Consider the following 27,500-nt stretch of genomic DNA (forward strand, 5'->3'; position numbering starts at 1 on the left):
GTGTGAATAACTATTTGCAGGCTGACATCAGTGTGTGCACATGTGTGTGTAACTTTATTTGCAGGCTGAAATATGTCTGTGTGTGTGTGTGTGTGTGTGTGTGTGCGTGTGTGTGTGTGTGTGTGCGTGTGTGTGCGTGTGTGTGCGTGTGTGCGTGAGCCAACTGCTCTGCTGAGCCAGGATGGGCAAAAAGGTTAGTGCAGAGTGACACACTCTCATTTGGCTTGCTGCAGCTGATCTGATGGCCCCGTGTGACCTAATGTCACTCTCTGATTGGCAATCAGCAGGCATACGGCTGCGCTGAGAGCCACTGTGGTCTGATCAGCACGTCTGCCCAGGCTCACCGTCACGAGCCCCTTTCACGCCAACACTGATGACAGTGCTGATGACTGCCATTAATGCAGCCCGACTAAAGCAGACATAATCACTAGGGTTTATATATGCCAAGGGGTTTTCTATGAAAGAAGAAACCTTCTTGGCGATTAGGTTGACGTGATTTATTACATTGTTTTGGCCAGAGCTGTTAAATTGTCTTTGTTCTGAGACTGAATATACACTTTTTAGCATACCTGTTTCTATACAAACACTTCTGCACATTTTTTATACGTGTTCTCGGAAACAACAGTCTTGATCACTGGCTACTTGCCCTGGTCACAGATTCATCAGTGGCAGGTTTCACATGTGCCAGTGTTCCTGCCCTGGTCCACCACCCAAAAATGTTCATTAAAACATTGATCATGTAGACAGAAAGGGTTTGGCGTGATAGATGGAAGCAGACATGCTATATCTTCTAACGGCACATGTACGAGGTCTACTGAAATCTAACAAAGTGGTGTTTCTAACACTGTGGTGGTGTACTATAAACACACCTTGTGCTATAAACACAGGTTGTATATTTTAATATCATCTGGAAATATCATGACTACAATGTGGACAGTTAACTTTTTGGGTTTGGAAAATGCTGTAAAACCTGACCTCACAATCATAAAAGCAACTCTTTGCAGCATTTCAGTCCGCTTTACGACTCCCTACACAAACACGGCTTGATGGATGTCGGATTGGATTAAAGTGCAGATGAGATATGGGTGTGTCAGAACAGAACCTTGTGGCTCATGCTCCCTTTGCACTCCCTGTCAGCGCAGCGCCTGGGTTTTTTAAAAACTAAAATGCGAAGAGAAATGCAGTAATGGTACTGTAGCTATGTGACTGGCCATTGCTTGTACTTCCACATTTACAGAGGCTGCTTGCAGTCTAATGGGTGAACAGTTAGAAGACAAGGGCAGATGGACATGTGCAGACCTTGGTCTCCTCTACGCCTCGCCTTCTCTCTCGCTCAGTCTGACTCTCTCATCAGGGGAACCCAGACAGGGCTTTCACTCCCTTCTCCTCTTTCTCTGCCGGGTTTCAAATCAGGGCCTAATCGACCCAATCTGGCAGCTTTTTAAGGCAAAGGGACAGTGCATTGCAGTGGTAATTGCACTCTAATTCAGTTGAACTCGCAATATCTAATCAGACAGCTCCAAATTCCCCCAGCAGCCCCAAGGACACTCGTCCTCCTCCGCAAACACCTAATAAAGTGAGGGATTTATCTCCCCCCCCCCCCCCTCCGCTACACCCGCGCCTCCACCCTCACCGCTTAAATAATGGCGAGCTGCCTGGTGCCAGGGCGAGTGTGCATTTACTGTATGAAACGCTACGCTGCTCTCAATGATGCTTTGAATTTCTGCCATGGCGGAGTGAAGGAGACAGGAGTGAGCACGTGGGGTGGGGGTGTGTGGGGAGAACGTGCCCTGCCAAAACACACTTAGCGGATGATTTAGGTATTCAAAAGGCACGAGGGCTCCTCCGGACGGTCCGCGGCCCTGCTGCGGCCGGCGATGAAAGCGGAGCCCTCTGAAGGGCTGAGGACCTTCAAAGGCTTTTCCTGCGGGGTAATGAATACTACATGGTGTAAAAATGTGATCAAAACACGCTGAGCTGTGTACGCTGGAGCGAAGCTTAACCTAAGAGGAGCGCCAAAGCTCACGCGCGCGGAGAGGCCCGCTGCGCTCCTCGGCCTCATGCCGTCCCAGGCCTGAGCAAGCCGGCCCACTCCTGACACTCGCCTGGCACGACGGAGCAGAGAACGCGAACGGCTCGTTCGGGTAATACATGCGTGTTTCTTCCTCGTCGTATTTTCAGGAATTTGTTTGCTTTGTAAGACATTTTTGTGTTTGCAAAGCGATATGAAGCATGTATGGAATTGTGAAAGGCTGTGAACACTCAGGTGGCAAGCCATCACCAAGAAAAGAACCGTCTCTAACAAGAAGAAAACTGCCCCAGATACGAAAAACTGTCTCAGATATGAAAAAACGCTCCTTTAGGGCAGAAATATGAGTAAAGTTCACTGAGGGCTAAGTGATATTTGCACAGGTTAGTTCCTTTAGTTTGTTTAAATGAATGGTTGAAGAATGGCCATAGAGTTCCATTGAAATTTCTATTACCCACTCTCAACCAAAGCTGCATTATTAGCTTCTAGAAAACTGTTATTTATGGAAGGGCTGCCATCCAAAAACTGCTCACCATTCATCATAATATGAAACACACAACCTGACGCAATGAGCACGGACCCCAGACAGACCTCAGAGGAGTGAAAAAAGGCAAAGGGGAACCCCCTCTTTTTGCACTATACGTGGAGGCTTTTCTTATTTTCAGAAAGCCGCAGAACTTGTGCTGCTTCTTCCCAAATGTTCCGCACGACAGTCGGCTCTTGGAAGAATAGCCTCGACGTTTCAAACATGCAGCGTGAATGCGTAATGAAAGGAAGCGCATTATGGGAAAACGGAAGGCCCGGCTCCTCGCTCTGGACGGTTCCGTGCGGGGCCGGGTGGTGCTAACATTTAGTCTGAGGGCCCTGACCGTGCTGGCAGCTTTGGCTGCCAACGGCAGAGCACTGTAGCGGGAGGCGTTCAGTAACACTCTCATCATCACTGAGGAACAAGCTGTTTCGGCTCTTTCAAGGCCTTTCAGCCGAAGGTGCCGTTGACCGCTCGCTGCTTTGTGCCACCAGACCACATAAATTCACGCTGGGTGAGTTCAAATAACATCAGCAGACTGCATTTATGAGTGACAGTTATGTTCCCCTTACCAAGGCCTGTCGCTACTCACAGTCTAAATGGCTATGGCGAATGCCCTCGACGTCTTCTGCGTGGATGAAGTGATAGCATCTTTTCCCAATGATGTCCACAGGTGTAAGGTCCATGTAGTCGCTAATTCTAAAGAGAGAACGAAGAGGCTTTTTCAGTGTGTGTGTGTGTGTGTGGGGGGGGGGGGGTAGCAGTTTTTCAACAGAGCTGCCAGAGGTGCAGGAAATGGATCAAAGCCATGCACTTGCAGTCCTGTGTACAGTGTACAAAGCTGAACAGGTTACAAAACCTCTGACAAACAGTTCATTGTACATTAGAATCACTGGAGAATGAATGAAAATTTAGGAAGATCAGAGCAGAAAGTGGCATCTAAAGTGTGAGCAGGGAAACAGGGTAGGAGGCAGGGTAAGACACAGGGTAGGAGGCAGGGTAAGACGCAGGGTAGGAGGCAGGGTAAGACGCAGGGTAGGAGGCAGGGTAAGACGCAGGGTAGGAGGCAGGATAAGACACAGGGTAGGAGGCAGGGTAAGACGCAGGGTAGGAGGCAGGGTAAGACGCAGGGTAGGAGGCAGGATAAGACACAGGGTAAGACACAGGGTAGGAGGCAGGGTAAGACAGGGTAGGAGGCAGGGTAAGACACAGGGTAGGAGGCAGGGTAAGACACAGGGTAAGACACAGGGTAGGAGGCAGGGTAAGACACAGGGTAGGAGGCAGGGTAAGACACAGGGTAAGACACAGGGTAGGAGGCAGGGTAAGACACAGGGTAGGAGGCAGAGTAGGAGACAGGGTAACCCACAGGGTAGGAGGCAGGGTAAGATTGCTTTCAAGCTCAATGTTCAGGCTTTGGCGATAAAATAACTTGGCCCTATTTATTCCCTCATAAATATGTTACATGGACGTGCAGGCGAGTGGTCAAAAATTCAGAAGACATTGGGGGGACTTTAATCCCAAAGACATAAATAAAACTAATAAAACTAATAAGATATTTCTTTTCAGGCCAGACCAAAATGAAGATGCTTGTATTCCTCAGAACAGAAGTGCCTTTCTGGTTTGGCACGTAAGGCTTTCCAGACTGAATTTCAATAGTTATATATATTATATGAACAAAGGCACAGGCTTACACAGGTAAATTGTGAAAAAAAATTATATTCAATTTTATTTTGAATATTTCTACATTTCTTACTATAGTACACTGCAGATAGTCAATATATATATATATAACACAATCATTCTGATTCTGCAGGCAGATTAAGGCATAGGATTCAACCTGCGGTTCTTTTTGGAAAGAGAGGAAAGCCAGATACCTATTCTCACAGTAGACAATGTTAAGGTCCATGTTGACACGTGTGACGAACATCTGGCAGTCGATGCGAACCTCGTTAATGGTGGGAGGAGGGAGAGCGTGGGCCACAACCACCATGCCCATGACCTGATTGGGCACCGATCGGTTGTGCGTCAGCACCATCCTTATCCTCAGCCTGCCTGTGATGTGGATCACCTGGGAGTAGACAGAGCAGAGAGTCTGAGAACAAGCCCCGGCACGAACCCCAGTGTGCAACCTTACCAGTGCGTTGCATTAACTGAGCATGTATTACCCGTGCACACGTTCCCTGTGTATGCATTACCCCATGAACGCAGTACCTGTGCAGGCATTACCTGTGCAGACATTATCCGTGCACTCATTACGTGTGCAAGCATTACCCGTGCACGCGTTATCTCCTCTGCACAACCCCATCCTGCACTCCAGTACTGGCTTCACAATGCTAACTGGGCATCATTATGCTCTTCCAGGAATTGGTGACACTGTGCTGTGTTACTGCATTTAATATGTTGCAATGTGGACAAAGACCAGACCATATGAGAGGCTGTAAATAGCAGACAGAATCAACCTGCTTGCTGATCTGAGACAACTAAGAAACACACAGGCATGAAATATTAAGAAGGTTAGAAAGGACCACTCAGTTCCCTAAAAAAATAACCAAGAGTATAAAAATAAATGCAAAGGAACTAATTACCTTTTTTCTAGCTTTAAAGTTTTGCAAAGCTTTAAAGTCTTTGTAGCCTCATTTTGCCCAGAGGAGGAATTGACTAGATCAGCAGCACCAAACATTTTTTTGGATCCATCCATTTTAATCACCCAGGCAAACGCCAGGGGGAATTGTTTTGTAGTTTTCATAACTTCTGACACTGGCTTTTCACTGGTTCACCTCTGAGATGTTATTAGCATCATTCATATAGACAGACTGGGCCCCCGAAGTCGCTGGCTACAAGAGCTCTTTGATGCTTGGCCCTTCTCCTCTGGGGGACGAATGAACCCCAACTCTGCAACTGAGTCACTGCCACTTTAACTAAAAAGCACCCTCTCACAAGCCTGGATTTGGAGCTGTGACACTGTGCTTTAGCACTCGAGAAATCAAAGGACATCACAAATTAGGGGCCAATTACAGAGTTTCGAGCTTTCTAGGAGTCGCATTACTATCAGTTGGAATCAAAGTTGGAGATTCTCAAATTTTTAGGCATCTCTTCGAAAAGAGGACAAAGAAGTACTGAAAAAACCCAAACAAAGCGAAACAAAAACATCATCAAAACAACAAAAATGCTTGTGCTTAGGCTCTTATCATCACAATATGTATGTTACCATGAGGCCCATCATTAATTATTAAGATTATTTCATTATTAATGAGGGACCTCTGTCCGAAACTGCTTCTCTGGAATGTGTACTTTACTACAATTTGGAATACATATACGGTATAGTGTGTGTGTGTGTGTGTGTGTGTGTATGTGTGTATATATATATATATATATATATATATATATATATATATACACACACACACACACACACACACACACACACACAGAGTATATAGTAAGTACATAGTAATATAATAGTAAGTGCATCCGTTTTTATTTGTTATGAGACATGTTTTGATTTTTTTTATGTTCATATCCACTGACAACGGGAAACATTAAGCTTTATTAATGTAATCCTGGTCTGTGGGTGTTGCAGGCTCTGAGATGACACACGTCTGAGTGAGAGCTGGCAGGGATCAGGAGTGCGGAGTGTGTGCTCAGCTGGTCTGGATCAGACTGGCAGGTACAGCCGCACTCTGACACAGCTGTTGCTAGCCTTCAATAAGACATCACAACGAAATGCCAGCAAAAGAAGATGTCTAATTATGGCATGATATCAAACCCACACACACCGTGCATGCTGCACACCAGACACACACACACACACACACACACACACCGTGCATGCTGCACACCAGACACAGACACACACACACACACACGCACACACACCGTGCATGCTGCACACCAGACACACACACACACACACACACACACACACACACACACTGCATGCTGCACACCAGACACACACACACACACACACACACTGCATGCTGCACACCAGACACACACACACACACCGTGCATGCTGCACACCAGACACACACCCACACACACACCCTCAGCTACTTGAAAAGGAACTCACCCTTTCAATAAATAAACATTCAAATGTATTAAACATATACAAAATGGAAATGATCATTTCAGAAGCCCAAAGCTAGGGGCAGAAAGTTAGTTTGAAAATACAACTTCTAAAGTAATTGCCACAAAGAGAGTGTCAGCGGTGAAGTGCTGCAGGAGTGCTCTTGGCAATAACATCACAAGCCCTGGCAAACCATTAAATATGCTTAGGATGCCAAATGCAAACTGACGCGGTAAGGGTTCACGAGGCCACACTGAGAGGCAGGCACATAGCACATCTCAATTTAATACAACCCAACATAACAAAGGGATCAATTTTTATAATTCATGGTTCAGCACACAATGCTCTCTCTCCTCTCTGCTCTCTTTCCTTTACGCTTTCACCCCACTCCCCCACCCCATGCCTTTCTTTTCCCGTCCCCTCTCTCTCTCTCTCTCTCTCTCTCCCTCCCTCTCTCCCTTTCTCTCTCTCTTTCCTTATCAGTCCGTCCCCCCCCCCTCGCTGTCCCCCCTTCCGTCCCCTCGCTGGTGAATATAGAGGAGGTATACATAAGAAATAAGATTCATCTGTTCCTGGGGATTCTCTGGAGTGCTTTTGAAATGTGATACAGCACAAATAATGATGGAGAGCTTTTACATGAGTGCATTAAATCAGATGGGGGGCTGAGATGTGCTGAAGAAAAGATGGGCTTAAGATAGACGAATTCACTTTGATTTGACCTCCAGAGTGAAGAGGGATATAAGCAGTGATGATGCACGCTGTGCCCCCCGACACACACAACCCCCCCCACACATCCCCCCACACACACATCCCCCCTCACGTCTCCTGCCTGATGCTACCATGCCGTATGCAAAATTCATACCTTTGTATTATGTAACAACTCAAGTGTTGACTTAATTCAGAGTAAATGTAATAAGATGTGCCCTTGTCTGGCCAGTAACGTATGCGCATGTGCGTGTGTGAATATTTATGCGGTGGGGAGGCGCGGCTCCCTTTCTTCATGCGCATTTGCATCAATTGTGCATCCAGACGGATGCTGGAGACAAAATGGGAAGATGAGGGGTGTGGGAGGGTTAACGCTCCTTCTCCAGCGCTCACACAGTCTCTCTCCCACACCCCAGTCAGGAGCAGAGAATGAACTTAAGACTGGATAATATATTCACACAAGCTATTTCTATGATTCACTTTACATAAAGGTAAATATTGCATGCTTTACGTGCATATGTAAAGCCATACATGCAAACAATCATTTGCACAATCATGTGTTTGTGAGTGAATTAGTGAACAGGGAGTACTGAAGTGTCTTGTAAAGGCCACTCTGATAAGAATAAAAATATTCCATTAATTTGTAAGATTAGAATTAGAGTGTCGCATTTTCTCTCTCTCTAGGACACACGCACGCACGCACACACAGACGCACGCACACGCAAACGCACGCACGCGCAGACGCACGCGCGCACGCGCAGACGCACGCACACGCAGCCGCGCACGCACCCACGCATCTACATGCACTTATGCACAGAAATGCACTAACACACAAAAACACATACCCATGCATACACACAAGCATATGTATACACACACACACAAAATAACCCCAATAACAACTCATTGTTTGTTCTTTGGGAAATGGTCCGAGCAACCTTCCATGCGACATGGCTTGTCCACCTAAACTTGGAACAAGCCACTCGTATATAAAGAACTGACTAGGACTGCTGAATACAAAGTACAGCCTGAGAAAGGGAACTGAAGGAATTTTAACACAGGACCAGCTCCTTCATCCTTTCCCAGATGACGGTGTTCAGCTCCCTTCAGTCTGCAGACTCTGCGAGACATGGCAGGGTAAAGCCCATCAACATATCCTAAACAGCTCTAATCGAATAAGCCACAGAATGTGTCAGCACAGTGGCCATTATACATTCAGCCAAACAACGGCAGCTACACACTGCATTAGCACACACGGGGGAGGTGGGATGGAATGGGCTTGGATGTAGCTTGTTCAGCTGAAGGACCAAGTGGCCCCAGGCCACAGTGTTACCTTGTATCCGGAGGACTTGATGTGAACGCCCCTCTTGGTCAGCGTGGACTTCATCCGGATGAAGAAGGAACGCTCCAGAGAGTTATCGGGAGAGAGGTGACCAGGACTGTTGGATTCCACTGTACCAGCAAGCACAACAGACATGGAAAGAGAGAGAGAGAGAGAGAGAGAGAGAGAGAGACAGAGAGAGAGAGAGAGAGAGAGAGAGAGAGAGAGAGAGAGAAAGGGGGGGAATGGTTGGGGGAGAGAGAGAAAAATCCAATTACATTACATTACTTGTCCAATACCATACAGTGCAGTTAAGCCCCAGAGAGAAGAAGATATTAAACAGGTCTGGTGGGTAAGGTGGTTTGTAATAAGTTCTCATTGAGTTTCTATCATCCAGAGGTAGACATTTAATGGAAGAGCACAACTTGATGAAGAAGAAGAAGAAGAAAAAAAACCATCACCAGTCAATAAAAGTTTGACAATGTTTTAATTATGTTTTCTAATAGCAGCGACCACGGCCTGTTTCAGTGTGATAATTACTTTAAACTCGTCCTAGCTCGTCAAAAGGGGATGTAGGACAAATATTTTTCATCAGGCCAGGTAGACACATGTGTCTCTTATATAATGTGCAATTAAAAAACAGACTACAATTCAAACAATAAAAGTGTAATTTCAAAATATATCTCGGAAATGATAAGTTGTAAATATTGTGCTCAAACCCTCATAGCAGTGACGGAAAAACTTTATGCTGCGAAACAGCCATCTGTTTTGATTCTTCTAGACCTTTGGGCAGCCTTTGACACAGTGAACCACAACATTCTTCTCTCTGTTTTCTCCAGGCTTGGTGTGACTGGCTCTGCATGGAAATGGTTTCAGTCCTGTCTGGAGGGACGATCCTATCAGGTGACATGGAGAGGATCCACATCCAAACCGTGCAGACTCTCCACTGGTGTTCCACAAGGCTCAGTATTGGGCCCCCTTCTCTTCTCTTTGTATACTCGTTCTCTTGGTGATGTAATATCTTCTCATGGTTTCTCCTACCACTGCTATGCTGATGACACTCAATTATTTCTTTCTTTTCCACCCTCTGACACGCAGGTCTCCAGACATATCTCAGCATGCTTGACTGACATCGCGTCATGGATGACAGACCACCACTTGAAATTCAACCCCAGTAAAACCAAGCTTCTGTTCATCCCAGGTACATCTCATGTTTCCTTCGAGAACTCCCTGGTATCACCAGCTGAAGCTGCCCGTAGTCTGGGCAGAACTTTGGACAACCAGTTGTCGTTCTCAACTCATGTTTCTAATCTAACCCGGTCATGCAGATTTCTCCTTTGTAACATAAGAAGGATTTGGCCCTTTCTCTCGCAGGAAGCTACCCAGGTGCTTGTGCAGTCTCTTGTAATCTCAGAGTTAGACTACTGCAACTCGCTACTTGCTGGTCTTCCTCTAAGAACCATCAGCCCTCTACAACTTGTCCAGAATGCAGCAGCACGAGTGGTCTTCAATGTTCCGAAATTCACACGTTACTCCACTGCTGCGCTCCCTTCATTGGCTCCCTGTAGCTGCACGCATCAGATTTAAAACCTTGATGTTTGCCTACAAAACCAAAAATGGACCAGCCCATTCATACATGAGGTCAGTGGTCAAAGCCCGATCCGTACCTCGAGTACTTCGAACCTCAAGTACGGCTCAGCTTCATACCATGCTTCAGGTCTCATGGACGACAAGCATCGAGACTATTTTCTGTCCTGGCTCCAAGATGGTGGAACGATTTCCCACTTGCTGTCCGGACAGCAGAGTCCCTTGCAGTCTTCAAACGCAGACTGAAGACCCGTCTATTTGCAGAATATTTAAAGAACAACTGACACTGCTGCCTTATTGACTGACTAAATTAGTACTTATTGTAGGGTATTGTTTATGTTGTTTAACAAACTCTAGCACTTATTGTTTATAGCATTTATCATTGTTTAAGACAGACCTTATGTATTTTGCACTTCTAGGTATCAGCATTCATCCCTGTATTCTACAGTATTCTAGTTCATTGGTATGTTTAATTCTAACCTACTGTACTGTACTAGGATATATTCTATGAGTAAATGACAAATCACTTTGTAAGTCGCTCTGGATAAGAGCGTCTGCTAAATGCTGTAAATGTAAATGTAACTAGCTGACAGTTGTGAACACACCAGAACATCTTTTTGCTGAGAGCAGAGAAAATCCCCCCACTTTGTTTGATCTCAGGGTTTTGACAGTCTGCTTACCCAACAACTTGCAACTTTCTTAGATGTCTGACTAAAGTAGGCATTTACTCATTTGAACCTGTCCAATTATTTAGCACCTAACAATTAAAGAATCATTCATAATCTAATGAACCCCACTCCAGGACTGAAGGGAAATACTCCAAGATGAGGACAATCTGCATTTCAGACATCCGGAGAACTCCAGAGGCAGAAATGCGTGTGACTGGACAAGACTACGAGCCACGTGTCACATGAGATTACTGAGTACTAAGGGACCTCTGTGAGAACACCATTCAGCATTGTGATGTATATGACAGGACTGTAAAGCTAGACTGCAGTGACATTACTTTGAAACCAAAGACAATGAGAAAAGAGCGGAATGCACTCTCTTCTCTCTTCTTTTTCTCCCTCTCTGTCTTTCTGTCTCGCTCACTCTGGCTGAGGATGTGAATTAAATGTCATTTAAAATCTAACTAGTCCTTTATCACTCTGGGGAAAAGGCAGAGCCATGTTATATTTAGTCATTTCATTTCTTCTGATTAAATATGAATTACTATGAAATTTTTCTCATCATCTAACACAGCAGAATATGGCAACGGCTTTTTAATACACTATATAAGCAAAAACTTCAGCTCTAAGAGTTTAATTCGCCTCTCTAATCCAATCACATCAACCTTATTTCTCTTATCAGAGATTCCCATTTTGAATTAAATGAGCTCATTAGTTTTAATCAAAGGCAGAGAGATCAAAACTTACACTTAAATGCTTTAGATCAGAGCTGTCAGTCAACCGTAGAGTTCTATTTTACTAAAACACAAGATCAGAAGCCCTTAGAACTCTGTATTTTCATTAGGCAGGAGGCAGAGGCTTAAAGACATGACATTCTTTTCTTTTTTTGAAAGCTGTGTGAAACAGTGAGGTCATCTGCCACATGCCCTCTAAGAACTCTTCCTGCAGGTAACGCCTGGAATAGCAAACATACAGGCGTTTTTTGGAAAGAAACTCCTTTCAGCAGCACATTACATTGGCCTAGCATTCTGTATAGATTAGGGAGTTTCTGTAAGTCCAAAGCTTTGCACTGCAATTTCTATATGATATAACTAAAGCCATAGTGTCTGAACGGACTGAAGATCACAGTAGCTGCCTCACTGGGTAATGAGCCTCCAAAGACGACAATTACATTGACATCTCACTAGGCTGAGGCAAAACAGTAAACTCAAACTACGCAACACTGAATGTAGATGAAGAACCTGGTTGTTTTGCCCTCAGGCGGGTGGTGGGGTGTCACCCCTATTGCACACGCAGGGAGCGAGGAGAAGCTACGGGGGTCACGTGACTGAGACGAGATCGCATCATCACTAAGGAAGTGAACCCCGACACTGAGAAGAGCCATCATACCAAATGCAGCAGATCAAACAACACGAGGCTCTAAAGAGCAGTGTGAGTGTGAGTGTGTGTGTGTGTGTGTGTGTGTGTGTGTGTGTGTGTGTGTGTGTGTGCATGTGTTTACTACAGGATTCATTTGTGCTGTAGATGACTCTGATGCCCTTTAAAGCACTCTGCCGTTTTTGGATGGGATATCTTTGCACGCCTGCTCTGATCATTGTTTATGTATGGTGTATTCTAATCACATCCACCTCGGGAGGATTTACACCACCCTGGAAATATGAAAAAGGGATTTTTAAAATTCCATTGTATGTTGAAAAATCCTTCAGACAGCTCTTCAGATACAAGACTATTTTTGTAAGTTTGAAATAAAATATCTTGTGATACACCTCTCTTCTACAATGAATCTGCTCCTCATATAAAAGTGACAATATCTGAGTTGACATTTTAAAGGGAGAATATCATTTGTGTGAAAGCACAGTAATTTATGGTTTGGAAGGCAGTGGAATTAATTTTCTTGATGAAACCTTTGGGGATAGATGTCTCAGGGAGTAAATGATGAGATTTTAAAAGTATTACTCTCCATGCTGTGAGTGTTGACCATCAATAACAGCCTGGCAGACCACAAGGACCACTCTGTCTCCCCCATCCCCCCTCTTCTCTCTCTCTCTCTCTCTCTCTCTCTCTTTCTCTCTCTCTCTCTCTCGCTCTTTCTCCCCCTCTATCTCTCACACACACATGCAGTACTGGGTCTGGTTGACACACACATGCAGTTAGCTCAGGCCTCGAGAAGCCTTGCCTACAGCTAATATTCCTCAGTTTACATTTATATAAATATTAGCACCAATTCAGCAAGTCAGGTGTTTAATGCACAGATAAATCATGACTGCAGGCTATATCGCTCATACGCATGCTGTTTCCCTTGCCACCTCAGACCAGAGTGTGTGTGTGTGTGTGTGTTTTGGCCCTGTTTGATAAATGGATGCATCACTTCATAAATTGGTAATGATGTATAATGCACATAGTTGCGTGCTAATTGGTGGCCGGTGCCAGCTGACTCTGAAGTTGGACCTCTGGGTGTTTTTATGGAGCGCATGCTGACCACCATCACTATTATACGTAAAGGGTGATGTGGGCCACTGATTTATGGCCTGAGTGGGAAAAAAAAAGGTTCTCTGCTTCAAAATATCCACACCAAAATCCATCTGTATATTAGGTGTGAGTAATAGCCATGTATACACGCTGATAGTCGTGCATATACACTGACTTTGGAGGAAAATGCTTTGTGCTCCCTTAGAATGGTTTCTTACCTGCCCAGTACTGGAATACTGTAGACACAAGAAATGTAAATAAGTAAGGTGCTATCCAGGGACTACATTTTAAATTATGGACAGACACAAACACACCTCAGCAGACTCCCTAGAGACCTCTGTGTAGCTATTGTATCTTTAGGTATGTGTGTAATGTCCCTGTTTCTATAGCAACCATGCTTTGACATGCACTCTCCTGCCACTGCACTTGAGACCTGTTAAACAGGAACGCTGGAGTTGGTCGCAGAGCTCTACAGAACTCTCCGCACCGCAGCGTCACTGGAGCACACGCGATATTTAAAGAACTGCTGGATATAGTATCTGGATCAGACATCACGGGTTTTATGCTATTCAGATGACTATTAACTCTCTGTGATCCACGGTGAAACCCATAAACAGCTGACTTTATTTAGTATTATATATTACCTTTTAAAGCAGTAGTTTTACGACGTGCTTTTTCACTGTGCCATTGCCGGTGATTTTTGACTTTACCACAGAGCGATAAATTATCTTCTGATCTTCTGAAAAAAACATGCTAAACAACAGTATTTCACACACCACGATGATAAGATGTTTAAACTGCAGCACTAATTAGAGGGGGTGCTATCTCACTGTGAGCTCAGACCTCCCTCTGCTCAGAGATGAGCTGGAAAAGTGAAGATCTCACAGAAAACAGAGCCAAAAAGCAACGGCAGCCTGTGACTGAGGCGTGTGTGTGCTACTACACGCTAGCAGGAAGTGCTGCTGAAAGCCTCAAATGTCGGCTAGCAAATAGCAATCGGTAACACGGCTTTAATTAGTCCCTCACTTGCAATGGTAAAGCAGTAATCAAATTTGGGCTGGCAAATGAATTTGAAAGTGTTCTAATTGAAGCAGCCTGTTCCTCTGAAGTAAAAGCATCCATGTTTAGAATTATTTGTGGCTCATTTTACATCAGCCTACAAGAGTCAATCCGAATGGTTTTGGGGTCATGTTTATTTAGGTTAATGGCACTCATGAATTTCCACTTGAGGGTTACTTTGACATCGGCACAAATTGATATGTTTGAGTACCCGGGAGGGACCGGGCTCTCAAAACACTGTAACATTAACAGTGAATTACAGGCTGTCGAACATGACAGAAGTTATCTATTATCCCAAAGCAGGGACAGAATGCACACACAGCAGTCTTGAGCGAGATCAGTCACATTACAGTTGGACAGTTTTACTATGACAGGCGCAGAGAAGGGAAACGTGCACCCTGACAGTGCTGTTGGCACAGACAAAGGGGATGCTCCTTCTGACCTATCACTTTCTATAACGGATCAAAAGGAGCGGAGGCAGACGAGACAAGGTGAATATCACTCAGACTGCGTCCGCGCCGGCGTCCGCGCTCCCCTCAGGCCGCAGTGCGGGGGCCGGGGCCGGGCCGGAGTCGCTGTTTCATCAGAAACGGTCGTGCTGGGTGTTTTTCGAATGGGCTGCGGGGGATGAGCGAATGTTCGGCGAGGGTCGAGCCCTCTTTCTTACGAGAAAACCCGGGTTACGGAGTCCTGCATGCGCGCGCGTTGTGGAGATAGGCCCGCTGTTATGTGGGTTTGGAAGGTGACGGGCTCAGAGCAACAGGAATGGTCAGATAACCCTCTGACCCACCCACATCTTCATCCTTGCTATCTGAGTAGGTGGAGCAGACCTGCTGAACTCATCCATTATTAATATAGTAATAGGGTGAGCTGGTGACATGGTGGGCGTTTTGTTTTTGGGTTTTTTTATCGGGCTGGGGGTCATGCCACCACAGTGTTTGGTCCCTCACTCCAATATGTAGCCAACAGGCTTTCCACTGAGACGCATTACCCAAACAAACAGAGAACACGGTTTAAATGGCGTTCCCCACACAAAGCTGGATGAAGACGTGTATGTGTATGTGCAACTGCTGTATTTCGGTAATTTGTGAGTGTGCGTGTGTGTTCTGTGCAGTGTTGAGGGTTGGGGTGTCTCTGAGGCAAGCAGATAAAGTGGTTGTGCGTGTGCGTGTGCGTGTGCGTGTGTGAGCTCGGTCTGAGCAGGTGCACCGGATGCAACAGTAATAGTGCTTGTCACAGCGACGCCTCCAGGCTAAACTAATGAGCACTCCACTCAGGGGAGGCCATAGCAGACCACAGAGCCCTGTACAATAATCCAGGCCCAATATACTCCATGTGTGCCTAAAACTACTGCACACCCACAACTGTTCAAACTATTCTCTGCTATTTCTAGTTTTTCTTTGCATTAGAAAGATCATGGCAAATTGGTTCATTAAAGCAATGCTGTTTTTTCAACTTATAGATAAAATAAATAATTTGTATTTCTTTGTATATTTCTTGAGTGTTCTATGTGACATTACTATCCAGTACAACATGAAACCTCAAAATTCTCATGGGAAAATACATTTCAGACATGGCAACTCTGGTAAACATATAAGCTAATGATATAAGATACTCATTTATTGATTTGTCCTTGTAACAGAAATAAAGACAATCAACTGGAATCAAGTCCTGCCAGTGTTATTCGCCTTTAGAAAACATCAGTACACTGAAGACGCCTCTCACTCCCGAGGGACAGAGAGGTTGAGTCCACTACAGTACATCTATAGCTCGCTACAGAAAAGGGAAAGAGAGTAAAAGGCATCAGAGAAGTGCGCTTATAAATCAAGTGCTTCTAATGGCATTGTAATTTAGGAGAGAGCCCTCAAAGCAGGTCGAGAGAACCTGGCATGTGATTTTAGCCTTTCCCTCTTCCCCTCTGCCAACAGCCTCCTTTACCTTAATCAAGCTGAAGGAAAGAGAGAACAAGGAAAAAGCAGGAAGGAGAGGGAGTGATAAAAAGAGAGGGGGAGTAACAGAAAAAGGAGTGATAGAAGGGGAGAGGTAAAGGAAGAAAGGTGTAGCGAGGTGTTTGCATCTGAGTATGTGTGTGTGCGAGGGAGAGTGTGTGAGGGGGAGAGGGACAGAGAGAGAGAGGGGGAGAGAGGGAGAGAGAGAGAGGGGGAGAGAACGAGGGGGAGAGGGAGAGAAAGAGGGAGAGGGGGAGAGAGAGGGAGAGTGTGAGTGAGAGCGTGAGAGGGAGAGAGAGAGAGAGGGAGAGAGAGAGATAGAGAGAGGGGGAGAGGGAGAGAGAGAGGGAGAGAGCGAGTGAGAGGGGGAGAGAGAGAGAGAAAGAAAGTGAGTGAGAGGGGGAGAGAGAGAGGGAGAGAGAGAGAGTGAGTGAGAGCAGGAGAGGAAGAGAGAGAGAGAGCGAGTGAGAGCAGGAGAGGGAGAGAGAGAGAGAGAGAGAGAGAGAGAGAGTGAGAGCAGGAGAGGGAGAGAGAGAGAGAGAGAGAGAGAGCGAGTGAGAGCAGGAGAGGGAGAGAGAGAGAGAGCGAGTGAGAGCAGGAGAGGGAGAGAGAGAGAGAGAGAGAGAGTGAGAGCAGGAGAGGGAGAGAGAGAGAGAGAGAGAGTGAGAGCAGGAGAGGGAGAGAGAGAGAGAGAGAGAGAGCAGGAGAGGGAGAGAGAGAGAGTGAGAGCGAGTGAGAGCAGGAGAGGGAGAAAGAGAGAGAGAGAGAGAGAGAGAGAGAGAGAGAGTGAGAGCGAGTGAGAGCAGGAGAGGGAGAGAGAGAGAGAGAGAGAGAGAGAGAGAGAGAGAGTGAGAGCAGGAGAGGGAGAGAGAGAGAGAGAGAGAGAGAGAGTGAGAGCAGGAGAGGGAGAGGGAGCAGCCTGCAGTCTAGGGGCTCGGAGAGGTTGCAGCTGGCTGCTTTACTCTGAAATGTTCAAGCATGACTGACCCATTTCATCAGGTCTGTCAAAGCCTTGCACTGATACATGTTGACAACATTTAATCTTAAAAATTGAAAGAAATGAATTAATATGCAAATTCCATCAGCTTTGTAATAAAAATGTCCTTGACAAAACAGAGAACAGCACCCCAGAGGAGCAGTGTGAATTATCCCAGTGCCTGAGCTCCTCCAGTCAGGCTGAGGTACACAAGTCCACCAGGAAATCAGCACGGATCTGACTTGGAAATAATTATGATGGAGGAACAAAACCCTAGCAGGTTGAACAAATGGAACGACATGGGAAAAGGCCTGGTGCTCTTTGTTATTCACTTTGAATTAATAGGATTAGTTTGAGATCCATATACCCCTAAAATCAACACCTCCCTATCAAAGTGCACACAGACTAAGAGGAGTCTGAGAGTGAAAGTGTGTGCGCGTGCATGCGAGTGTGTACGTGTGTGTGTTGCATGCAAGCCATTACAAATTCAAGCGCAGTGGAATACTAGGGGGACAAGCAGAGAGGTTTTCTCATTCTTCACGAGACAGCGCAAATCTGCAGGGACAGAATCGTACAAGACAAAGATTACCCGTACAAGAGACGCAGGTGGGTACAACCAGCTCTCCTGTGGAATTAGCTCAACTATGGGGCCTAATTATCTGTGGAAAGAGTGCAGTGAGGAGGGAAACTTCACTGTTTGAAGGACAAATGATTAATTAAAAAGAATAGCTCACCTTCATTTTGATCTTTGGACAAAACACGAAGCTTGAAATTCCCTCTGGTACACTACCTTAACTCAGCTGTGTAATAACAGTCACACGGCATATATGATGACCCATAGCTAATGACTGACCGCCTTTCACAAGGCAAAACACAAAGGCCTGTTTCCTATCAAAATTCATTTTACTTTTTAAATTCTGTACAAAACAAATGTATTTTACAATAAAATTAGAGTTTGCTCTATTTGTGATATACATTTTTTTTTAAAAACAAAACTTCATTGATATCTTCTATTTATTACTATGTATATACAAAAATTAGCAGAACCATATTTTGAGAGATTATTTTATTCTGATATTCTGACACAACTGTTGTTTTGTTTTTTTTCAACACAGGCCATAATTTAGTGGCCCAACTTCGGAGTCAGCCGTATATTTGTGATATGCATTTTTATTAACAAAACTTATCTTCTATTGCAAACAGAAAAATGAGCAGAACCATATTCAGTTCTGTCTGGCTGATAAACAGCTTTTAATTGGCTTCATTTTGCCACTCCATGCTTCATGAGTTTGAAGTTTACATAAAAGCTTTTCACTAGTGAAAACACTTCATCTTCATGAAGAATTCAGGCATGTAACGTAACAATGCTAATATTTTATTTGTTCGAAAGTGAGTGCGTACTCTCCTTCTCACTACACCCTAACCCAACTTCCAGTGCTTCTGCTTTATTTCTCCTTCTAGCGAAGTGTCTCTGTGCTCTTTCTTGTATGCGGTTAGCCTTAGCCTGCAAACACTCTCTCTCTCTCTCTCTCTCTCTCTCTCGCTCTCTCTCTCTCTGCTGTCCCTGAAAGATCAGAGCAGACTGTAAAATAATGAAAAATGGGCAATTCTTGCGGGGCACTGCCCGTGCACATCCTGCTCCACCCAGGCATTCATCACTCGCCAGGTATTGTCAGTGAAAGTTTAATTGCATAAACACTCAGTAACTGTCCTGTCATATTTCTTGTCAGCCCGGATTCTCTCTCTGGGCTCACTATCGCACAAAACTATAATTGAATTGCTACCGAATCGCACCGGAGCCAAGGGGAGGAGAGCTTTATGAATAGAATTTGTTTCCTATCAGCAGGTCTGACAAATTGTGTCACGAGAAAAAGCACGACAGATAACTTCCCCGTTTATTGGGCGAAGACCTGTTAGCTGTTAGCTCTTATCTCTGCCCTGTTATAAGACCCAGTTAAACAAAAGTGTATATATATATATATGAAATTTCGCAACAAAAGCAATTGGCTTGTTCGGGGAAGGTTGTCTAAATACTAGACAAAGCTGCAAATAAGCACTTTATTTGCAGCGTGCGCCGATCTGCGAGACGAGTGTCGAGGACTGTTGGTAAAGGCGGGCACTTGGTGAAAAAGCCCTTCAGGAGCCGAGAGGCCAGCGTGGCGAGAAAGACCGACTTCGCTCAACAGCAATAATTCTGCACTTTAAAAAGCCATCAACAGTGTCGGTGTTACCATATAACACAAACCTCTCCAACACAAATACTTTAGACCCCAACCAGTAATAAAAAAGACACGAGCAAGAGACTGATGTGTTACAGCCAGTAATGAGCTCAACGGAACCATCGCGCTCGGAAAGAAAAAAAGAAAAGAAAAGAAAAACGCGCAGGGTCTTTTCGGGTTTCGTTTAAAGCGGCTTGCGTCGCCACCGGAGACGAGCTGAAAGCGCGCTTTTCCTGTGCGAATGAGCCGGTAGCTCGACTTGAAGACTTTCCCAGCACACGACCGCACGCTGCCTGGGAACCCGAGCCTACCGCGCCATCCGCCCGATAAAAGGCCCTCTCTGACAAGCTTATCAGCCAAATAAGCTTAAATAAAACTGGCTTCTAATAGTCTGGAGACCGCTTGATCCCGCCTTTGTCTTTCCGAGCTCTGAAGTCTTCCTTCTCTAGTGATCTTGTACTTTTCTCCGTGACAGGATTTTCGATCTTTTTAGGCCGGCTAAGCTGTCATTAGCCTTCCGCGCTCCTCTCCGGGGATGGTTTAGCATGTGCTTCTGTATGGTGTGATACCAGCAGCTCAGAGTGTGGGAGTGTGAGACTGAGGTGAAGCTACAGATGTTTGGAGAGCTTTTTAAAAGGCAGAAATGAGAGGGCGTCATTAATGTATAGGCAAGAGGAAGATCTCAGTGGATTTTAAATAGATATTCAGATTCAGATCATGTGCATACAAAATAGTAACAAAAAAACAAAACAAACAAAAAAGGAATTTGCAAAATTGGCAAATATCCCAGGGAGAAGAGTCTTAAGTACACACAGTATTTTAGAATTACTATGAGGCTTTATGGAGCTCAGTGTCAAATGGCCCACTGGGTCTGGACTATGAAATGGGATAATTCATCTAGTACAATAATACAGATTTGCTTCTGCATGAACCTCTTGCTTGTCCACCACGCAGGTGTAAACACTGAACCGCAAAGGACAAATCAACCATCAGAGCACTCCATCAAAGCCTAACCTCTATATCAAAGCCAAGATTGATGGGCATTTCTTAAATCTAGTTGGGCTTTCAGAAGGACCTTAATTTAAGGCTAAAGTTAGGGCTTGGGATAAATGAACGCATCTGATGATTAAAAACCATTTGTCTTGGTGAACAGGCGAGAAGGCCTTTATTTATAGTGGCTGGTTCATCGCCACGCCCAGCCCCATGCCCCAACACAGCCCTCAGCAGACCAACCCACAGCTACTTTCAAAATTACTGAGTAACTTATGACATTTTCAATCCTGCGCACAGAAAATTAACAAGTATTATGACTTTTACTTTAGTAGGACTGTTATGGAGGCTGAATTATGAAAGGCTGACTACGGCTAAATTACAGAAACAGCCCAGCCAGGAGACGTTATGGGTTTTACACGTAGGCAAAGCTTCATTGACTGTGTTTAATTAAACCAGTGTCTACACACCCAACACTCAATGTCATTCAGTACCACCGAACATCTGGATAATTCTACATTAACGAAGTAATAGAAACGTAACCCTGTGATTGACCATATGTTTACAATGTATTAACCATGGTTAGTTATGGTCCTTCAGTAAAAATCAGGAAAACTGCAGCTATACCCACTGAACTTTGGCTATATTACTGATACTGAGTTAATCGTAGATTTGCAAGGCACATTGTCCCAGACATGCTGAAGGAGAGCACAGGACGTGTCCAGGCAGAGGACGTGTCCAGCCAGAGGATGTGTCAAGGCCAGATCTTCCTTGCCTCTCTGGCCTGCTCTGGGTTTTCCAGCAGCAGCTCTGGGGTAGACAATGAGGTCCTTCACGCCTCATCCTGAGAGATTCTCAGGAGCGAACCAGGCCGAGGAGAGCAAGCAGAGCCACCGCTCGGACTCCCGCCGCCTCTCGGCTCATCTCGGCTCTGAGAACAGCAGAAATCCCCTCCACCATCTGTGACTGGAAACCGTCAGTGGAAAAACAAAAAAACAACCCCCTCCCCCCCCCCAAACAAACAGAGAAACCAAGCCTCAAATCCCCAAATCTGTGCAGCAGTCATGTCTAGTGTAATAAGTGATATTGGAAAACAAATGTATACATTTATTTCTTTCTTTTTAGCTGAGGACAACGGCACGCATTCGCAGTCTTCCATTAGCATTTCCATTTGGAGCGGGGACGGTAGCCGCCGCTCGGCTGGTTTTAGCAGGTGGGCAATGCGGAGAAGAGGAGCCTCCATCACGGCACACAGTGATGTTTATTTAATTGAACACACTCCCTTCCTGACAGAAAGGCAGATGGACAAAAGGATCAGATTTGCATTCTTAATCAAAATGCGACGTGAGCAAGAATTAATAGAAGCGGTTGATGTTTCACACAAACAAATGAAGATAGAAACTCCGAAGCCGTGTTACCGTCACAAAGCTCGCTGTCCACAGTCACATTCGCCGTCCCGCCTGCTTGCAAACGCAGGCCTCTTCATCTGTAGACGTTTCAGTCTTAACCTCTTTGTGTCAGTCAGAGCAAAAGAATTCACCATCACAGAACATAGTGTGAGATCCAGATTGCAGAGACTAGACCATGGTCATCACTGTCTACTGTTCTCAGGTCTAAAGCTGAATCAGACCAAAATATATCACCCACAACCCTGCACAGAGAGGGGTGAGCTGAATCAGACCAAACTACATCACCCACAACCCTGCACAGAGAGGGGTGAGCTGAATCAGACCAAACTACATCACCCACAACCCTGCACAGAGAGGGGTGAGCTGAATCAGACCAAACTACATCACCCACAACCCTGCACAGAGAGGGATGAGCTGAATCAGACCAAACTACATCACCCACAATCCTGCACAGAGAGAGGTGAGTTGAATCAGACCAAACTACATCACCCACAACCCTGCACAGAGATGGGTGAGCTGAATCAGACCAAACTACATCACCCACAACCCTGCACAGCGAGGGGTGAGCTGAATCAGACCAAACTACATCATCCACAATCCTGCACAGAGAGGGGTGAGTTGAATCAGACCAAACTACATCACCCACAACCCTGCACAGAGAGGGGTGAGCTGAATCAGACCAAACTATATCACCCACAACCCTAGACCGGGAGAGGGGTGAGCTGAATCAGACCAAACTACATCACCCACAATCCTGCACAGAGAGGGGTGAGCTGAATCAGACCAAACTACATCACCCACAACCCTGCACAGAGAGGGGTGAGCTGAATCAGACCAAACTACATCACCCAAAACTGCACAGAGAGGGGTACATAGATGCCAACCTGGAGGAGCACAATCCAAGAAAACAACACATTAATTAATTAATTAATTAATTCTCTTTTGCTTTCTGCCATACTTTCTCCCACTCTTTCTCTTGCTTTGTGCTGGGAAAACCCTTCCCACACAGACCAAGCTCTGCTTGACACTCTTTGGGGAGTGCAGAGGAAGTTCATCACTCCCCTCTTTGCCTGCTCCCTGGATCTTCTCATCCTTTTAGCATATCTGAACAACAGCTGACAGAACAGCTACCAGCTTCCAGGAAAAGCGCATCAGTCCTGTGGACCAAGCAGAACCTTAAAGACAGTATAAACAGGTCTGATGAAGCTTGCAACAATGAAACAGCTCCAGCTGACTTGCTGATGCTATACATAACACTAGAAGAGCTGTGGATATTCAGGAGAGGCATTACCTACCCTGAATGCAGGTGCATCAGACACCTAAATATGCACCTACACTCAGTCCCACAAACCCACACATCTACACACCCACACACACATCCACACAGTCCCACACACCCACCCTCATACACACCCACACAGTCCCACATAGCCGCACACACCTATACATCCACACAATGCCACATATCCACATACACAGACGCATGCAACCAGATATTCCCACACAACCACACACCCTTTCACCTCACTCAGAATGGGCGGAGGTGCTGGGGTCTCCTTCAGTGTGTGATGGATTGGAGAAATGTCAGATGAGTGCATGCGTGACCCAGCCAGTTGGGTCAGGCCAGCGAGGATCGATATGTTTGAGCTGCAGACCTCTGTGCCTTCAGATTTCAATTAAAACTCCAGCAACTGATTTCTGACCACTTTATTAAAGACATACACTACAGTGCTTTTGTGCGTCTGAACTCTTTATGTTTCTGTGTGTGTGTGTGTGTCTGTGTGCGTGTGTAAAAGAGAACAAGAGAACTTTCTCTGTGCTAACACAAGCTTTAACAGTGAATGCCCTGTGCATGCATCTGTGCCATCTGTACCTCTTAAACAGTATGTGTACCCATGACAACCTGGCCCTGCTGACAGGTGGATCAGACTAACGTCTGCTCTCTGTGGGCACTAATCCCATTATTTGTATTCTGTGGGAGTATCAATGGCTCCTTTGACCTCCGACTCCGTTTCAAGGACATTCCTCTGTACGAGGTTAACACCTCCACTGGAGGGTGGTGAGAGAGGACCATGAGGGAGCTGCGACGCGTCCAGCCAGCCTCTGGGGCCCAGCTCAGGGCTGCTGGCCCTGGCTAGTAGCTGCACTGTTGTCTGTCAGGGCCACATGGTCAAAGCCCCTCAACACACAGAAAAGTCTTTTGTCTTTTCTATACATTTGCTTGCAGGTATGTGGAGCAAGTCCTCTCTGAGAGGGGCTTAAGAAATTTGAGTTAGGAAGTTTCAAGACGACACTGTGAAGTCCAAACCATTTAATATATACTGTGAGAGTTTTGCATTTTTCTCTTTGGTTTAAAAAATGTTTATGTCGGTGTTATTTCAGTATTATAGAAATTACAAAAGGGTTGCCTTCTACTGCAAAATAAAGCAATACTCTACAGATGCTTTCAGTACAATTAGGAAATTAACATTGTATTATAATTACTCTTTGAGGCCTTTGCAAATCGAGGAGGGCTATTCTTAGAAAGCTTTCCCTCAGCAAGAGGAAAATTGTTTTTTTTTTCTGAATGAGGAGGATGAAAAGGACTGCAAAGTTCTTGGTGTCGGGAGAAGAAAGTGTAGCTCCACTGGGCTGGTCTGAGCTGGAGGTTTCTGTGCGCTGCTCTTCTGAAAGTCCTGAAGGCAAACCACAGCTGGGCTGACATTAACCTGCAACATGCCTTCACCTTCTTAACAGCTATTACAGAACAACTCGAAGGAGACGGATTTGTGTGGGTGTGTGCGTGTATGTGATTGTCTTTGTGTGTGTGTGTGTGTCTGTGTGGGTTTTTGAGAGTCTATGTGGTGAGATTGTGTGTATTACTCTGCTTTGACAGGCCCAGATTCTTGGGGTCTGCTGGAAAAGAGCTGCATTTGCATTTGAAATGTCATATTCAGCAGCAGACACCTGCTGGAAACCAGAAGAGGATGCACACAAATCAAAGGTGGAACCCTAAGGGAGAGGAAGGATCAGCCTGGGCAAGAACCAGTCCTGCTCCTACCCAGCTCCAGTCCTGCTCCTGCTCTACTCCTGCCCTACTCCTGTCCTGCTCCTGCCCTACTCCTGCCCAGCTCCAGTCCTGCTCCTGCTCTACTCCTGTCCTGCTCCTGCCCTACTCCTGCCCAGCTCCAGTCCTGCTCCTGCTCTACTCCTGCCCTGCTCCTTCCCTACTCCTGCCCAGTTCCAGTCCTGCTCCTGCCCTACTCCTGTCCTGCTCCTGCCCTACTCCTGCCCAGCTCCAGTCCTGCTCCTGCTCTACTCCTGCCATGCTCCTTCCCTACTCCTGCCCAGCTCCAGTCCTGCTCCTGCACTGCTCCAGTCCTGCTCCTGCCCTACTCCTGCCCTACTCCTGTCCTGCTCCTGCCCTACTCCTGCCCAGCTCCAGTCCTGCTCCTGCTCTACTCCTGTCCTGCTCCTGTCCTGCTCCTGCCCTACTCCTGCCCAGCTCCAGTCCTGCTCCTGTTCTACTCCAGTTCTGCTCCTGCCCTACTCCAGTCCTGCTCCTGTCCTGCTCCTGCCCTACTGCTGTCCTGCTCCTGCCCTACTCCTGCCCAGGTCCAGTCCTGCTCCTGCTCTACTCCAGTCCTGCTCCTGCCCTACTCCAGTCCTGCTCCTGCCCAGTTCCAGTCCTGCTCCTGCCCTACTCCAGTCCTGCTCCTGCTCTACTCCAGTCCTGTTCCTACCCTGCTCCAGTCATGCTCCAGTCCTGCTCCAGTGCTGCTCCTGCCCAGTTCCAGTCCTGCTCCTGCCCAGTTCCAGTCCTGCTCCTGCCCTACTCCAGTCCTGCTCCTGCCCTACGCCAGTGCTGCTCCTGCCCAGTTCCAGTCCTGCTCCTGCCCAGCTCCAGTCCTGTTCCTACCCTGCTCCTGCCCAGCTCCAGTCCTGTTCCTACCCTGCTCCAGTCCTGCTCCAGTCCTGCTCCTGCCCTACTCCTGCCCAGCTCCAGTCCTGCTCCTCTCTGCAGTGTTTCCACAGACTCAACCACCCATGTTATTTAGACCAGTCTCCATCTTATATAGTGTCCACTATGCCCTGTCCACATCAGTTCCTTATAATGCCTTTCTAATTATAGACTAAAATGAGCGTTGCACTTCATTTGCTACAAAAAGTGAGAGATAAACATAAACAAAAAAAGGTCTATTTATCCCACTAGCTGCTGGTTCTGTGAAAGAGGAGGAATCTCTCTGTCTGTGGGGACCTTTCAGCAATGTGACGTGCTGCCAGTTTGGTGGTCTAAAGACTTAAGTCTAATGCAACTAAAAAAGAAAACCCAAACCTGTCCATCACTCAAGGGGACTCTGCCCAAGAGTGCGCAGGGCATCACAGCAGTGCCCGCGTGTGCCAGGCTGTGCCTGGGTCCAGAGAGCAAGACAGTGCACACAGGGCAGTGCCTGTGTGTGAAGATCAGTGGTCATGTACAGAGAGTACTGTCTGCGCGTGATCAGGGGCAGCTACGCAAGACAGCTCCACACCAGTAAATCCAGTCAATACATTACTTCTGGGTGAACTAGCAGCCAGCCCAGCTACCAGAAAAGCACTGAAAATCATTTTTGCACATGCTGAAATCACACATAATCAGCCATCACTAACGATTATCTATAAAGCCTGCATTGAACATTATCATACTGGTACATGTTACCTCTACAGCCTAATTAATTGAGTAAAGTGCATACATTTACTTTATTTTCTAAGTACAAGAAATAATAAAATGTCTGTAAAAACGGTTTTGCACAATAAAGCACGCGGCTATGTTTCAGTCACGTGCGCGCCTAGTTCAGTCGGACATGATGTCACAGGCTCTGTCTGACGTTGTGGAACGTCGTGGAGCTGCCAGTGTTCTTTTATTAACGCCCCTACAAGCACACAAACAGAGCCAGCTTCCATCCTCATCAAAGGACCCGTGTTGACAAACATCGGGATTACTATCTTCAAGAAAATATGGTCATATTTACCACTTTATTACAGATGTGACATGCCCTTGGGAAAGATGATGGAAACAGAAAGGGGTGGGGGGTGGGGGGTGGGTGTGGGCTAGTGTGTCTGCAGTGCCTGCTATTGAAACGAGACCGTTGATAACACAATTTAGCTCACAGGTAGAGTGGAGGGAAGGGTGACCTGGTGGGCAGAGCAGGAGGACAAGAGGAAACATAAGAACTGCTCGGGTTCGTTCTACTGTAGACATGCTGCCTTTCAGCCAGTGGGGGGAACGTACAGAGTTGTTTCTCTGAGAGAAAGCCAGAGTGTGTGTGTATGTGTGTGTGAGAGAGCGAGAGAGAGAGAGAGAGAGAGAGAGAGAGGGAGAGACGGAGAGTGTGTGTGTGTGTGGGTGTGTGTGTGTGGGTGAGAGAGAGAGAGAGGGAGAGAGGGAGAGACGGAGAGTGTGTGTGTGTGTGTGTGTGTGTGTGTGTGTGGGGGGGTGTGTGTGTGTGGGTGAGAGAGAGAGAGAGGGAGAGAGGGAGAGACGGAGAGTGTGTGTGTGTGTGTG

General features: G+C 46.2%; 1 protein-coding gene and 1 long non-coding RNA gene across 9 annotated transcripts in view; one reads left to right on the forward strand and one right to left on the reverse strand.

Annotated features, from left to right (window-relative positions):
* Positions 1–16,595, forward strand: part of LOC145659349 (uncharacterized) — an 18,737-nt gene extending 2,142 nt beyond the window's left edge. Inside the window, exons 2-4 of one of the 3 annotated variants that reach the window (XR_014125483.1) lie at positions 6,136–6,222; positions 9,490–9,851; positions 10,025–16,595. This is a non-coding gene — a long non-coding RNA (uncharacterized LOC145659349). Of the gene's footprint in view, positions 1–6,135; positions 6,223–9,489 lie in introns of all 3 variants that reach the window. The other 2 variants (XR_014125484.1, XR_014125482.1) reach the window with 2 other exon arrangements.
* npas3 (neuronal PAS domain protein 3) overlaps positions 1–27,500 on the reverse strand; it is a 220,275-nt gene that overhangs the window by 10,391 nt on the left and 182,384 nt on the right. For all 6 annotated transcript variants that reach the window (XM_081721169.1, XM_027013213.3, XM_081721167.1 and 3 more), the window contains 3 exons: positions 8,663–8,781; positions 4,430–4,623; positions 3,148–3,254 (listed from right to left, as the gene is read on the reverse strand). In XM_081721169.1, the coding sequence (XP_081577295.1) occupies positions 3,148–3,254; positions 4,430–4,623; positions 8,663–8,781 (420 nt within the window). The remainder of the gene's footprint in view (positions 1–3,147; positions 3,255–4,429; positions 4,624–8,662; positions 8,782–27,500) is intronic.

Source organism: Electrophorus electricus, chromosome 10 (genome assembly GCF_041902795.1).
Source record: "Electrophorus electricus isolate QZ-2024a chromosome 10, ASM4190279v1, whole genome shotgun sequence".
Lineage (NCBI taxonomy): Eukaryota > Metazoa > Chordata > Actinopteri > Gymnotiformes > Gymnotidae > Electrophorus > Electrophorus electricus.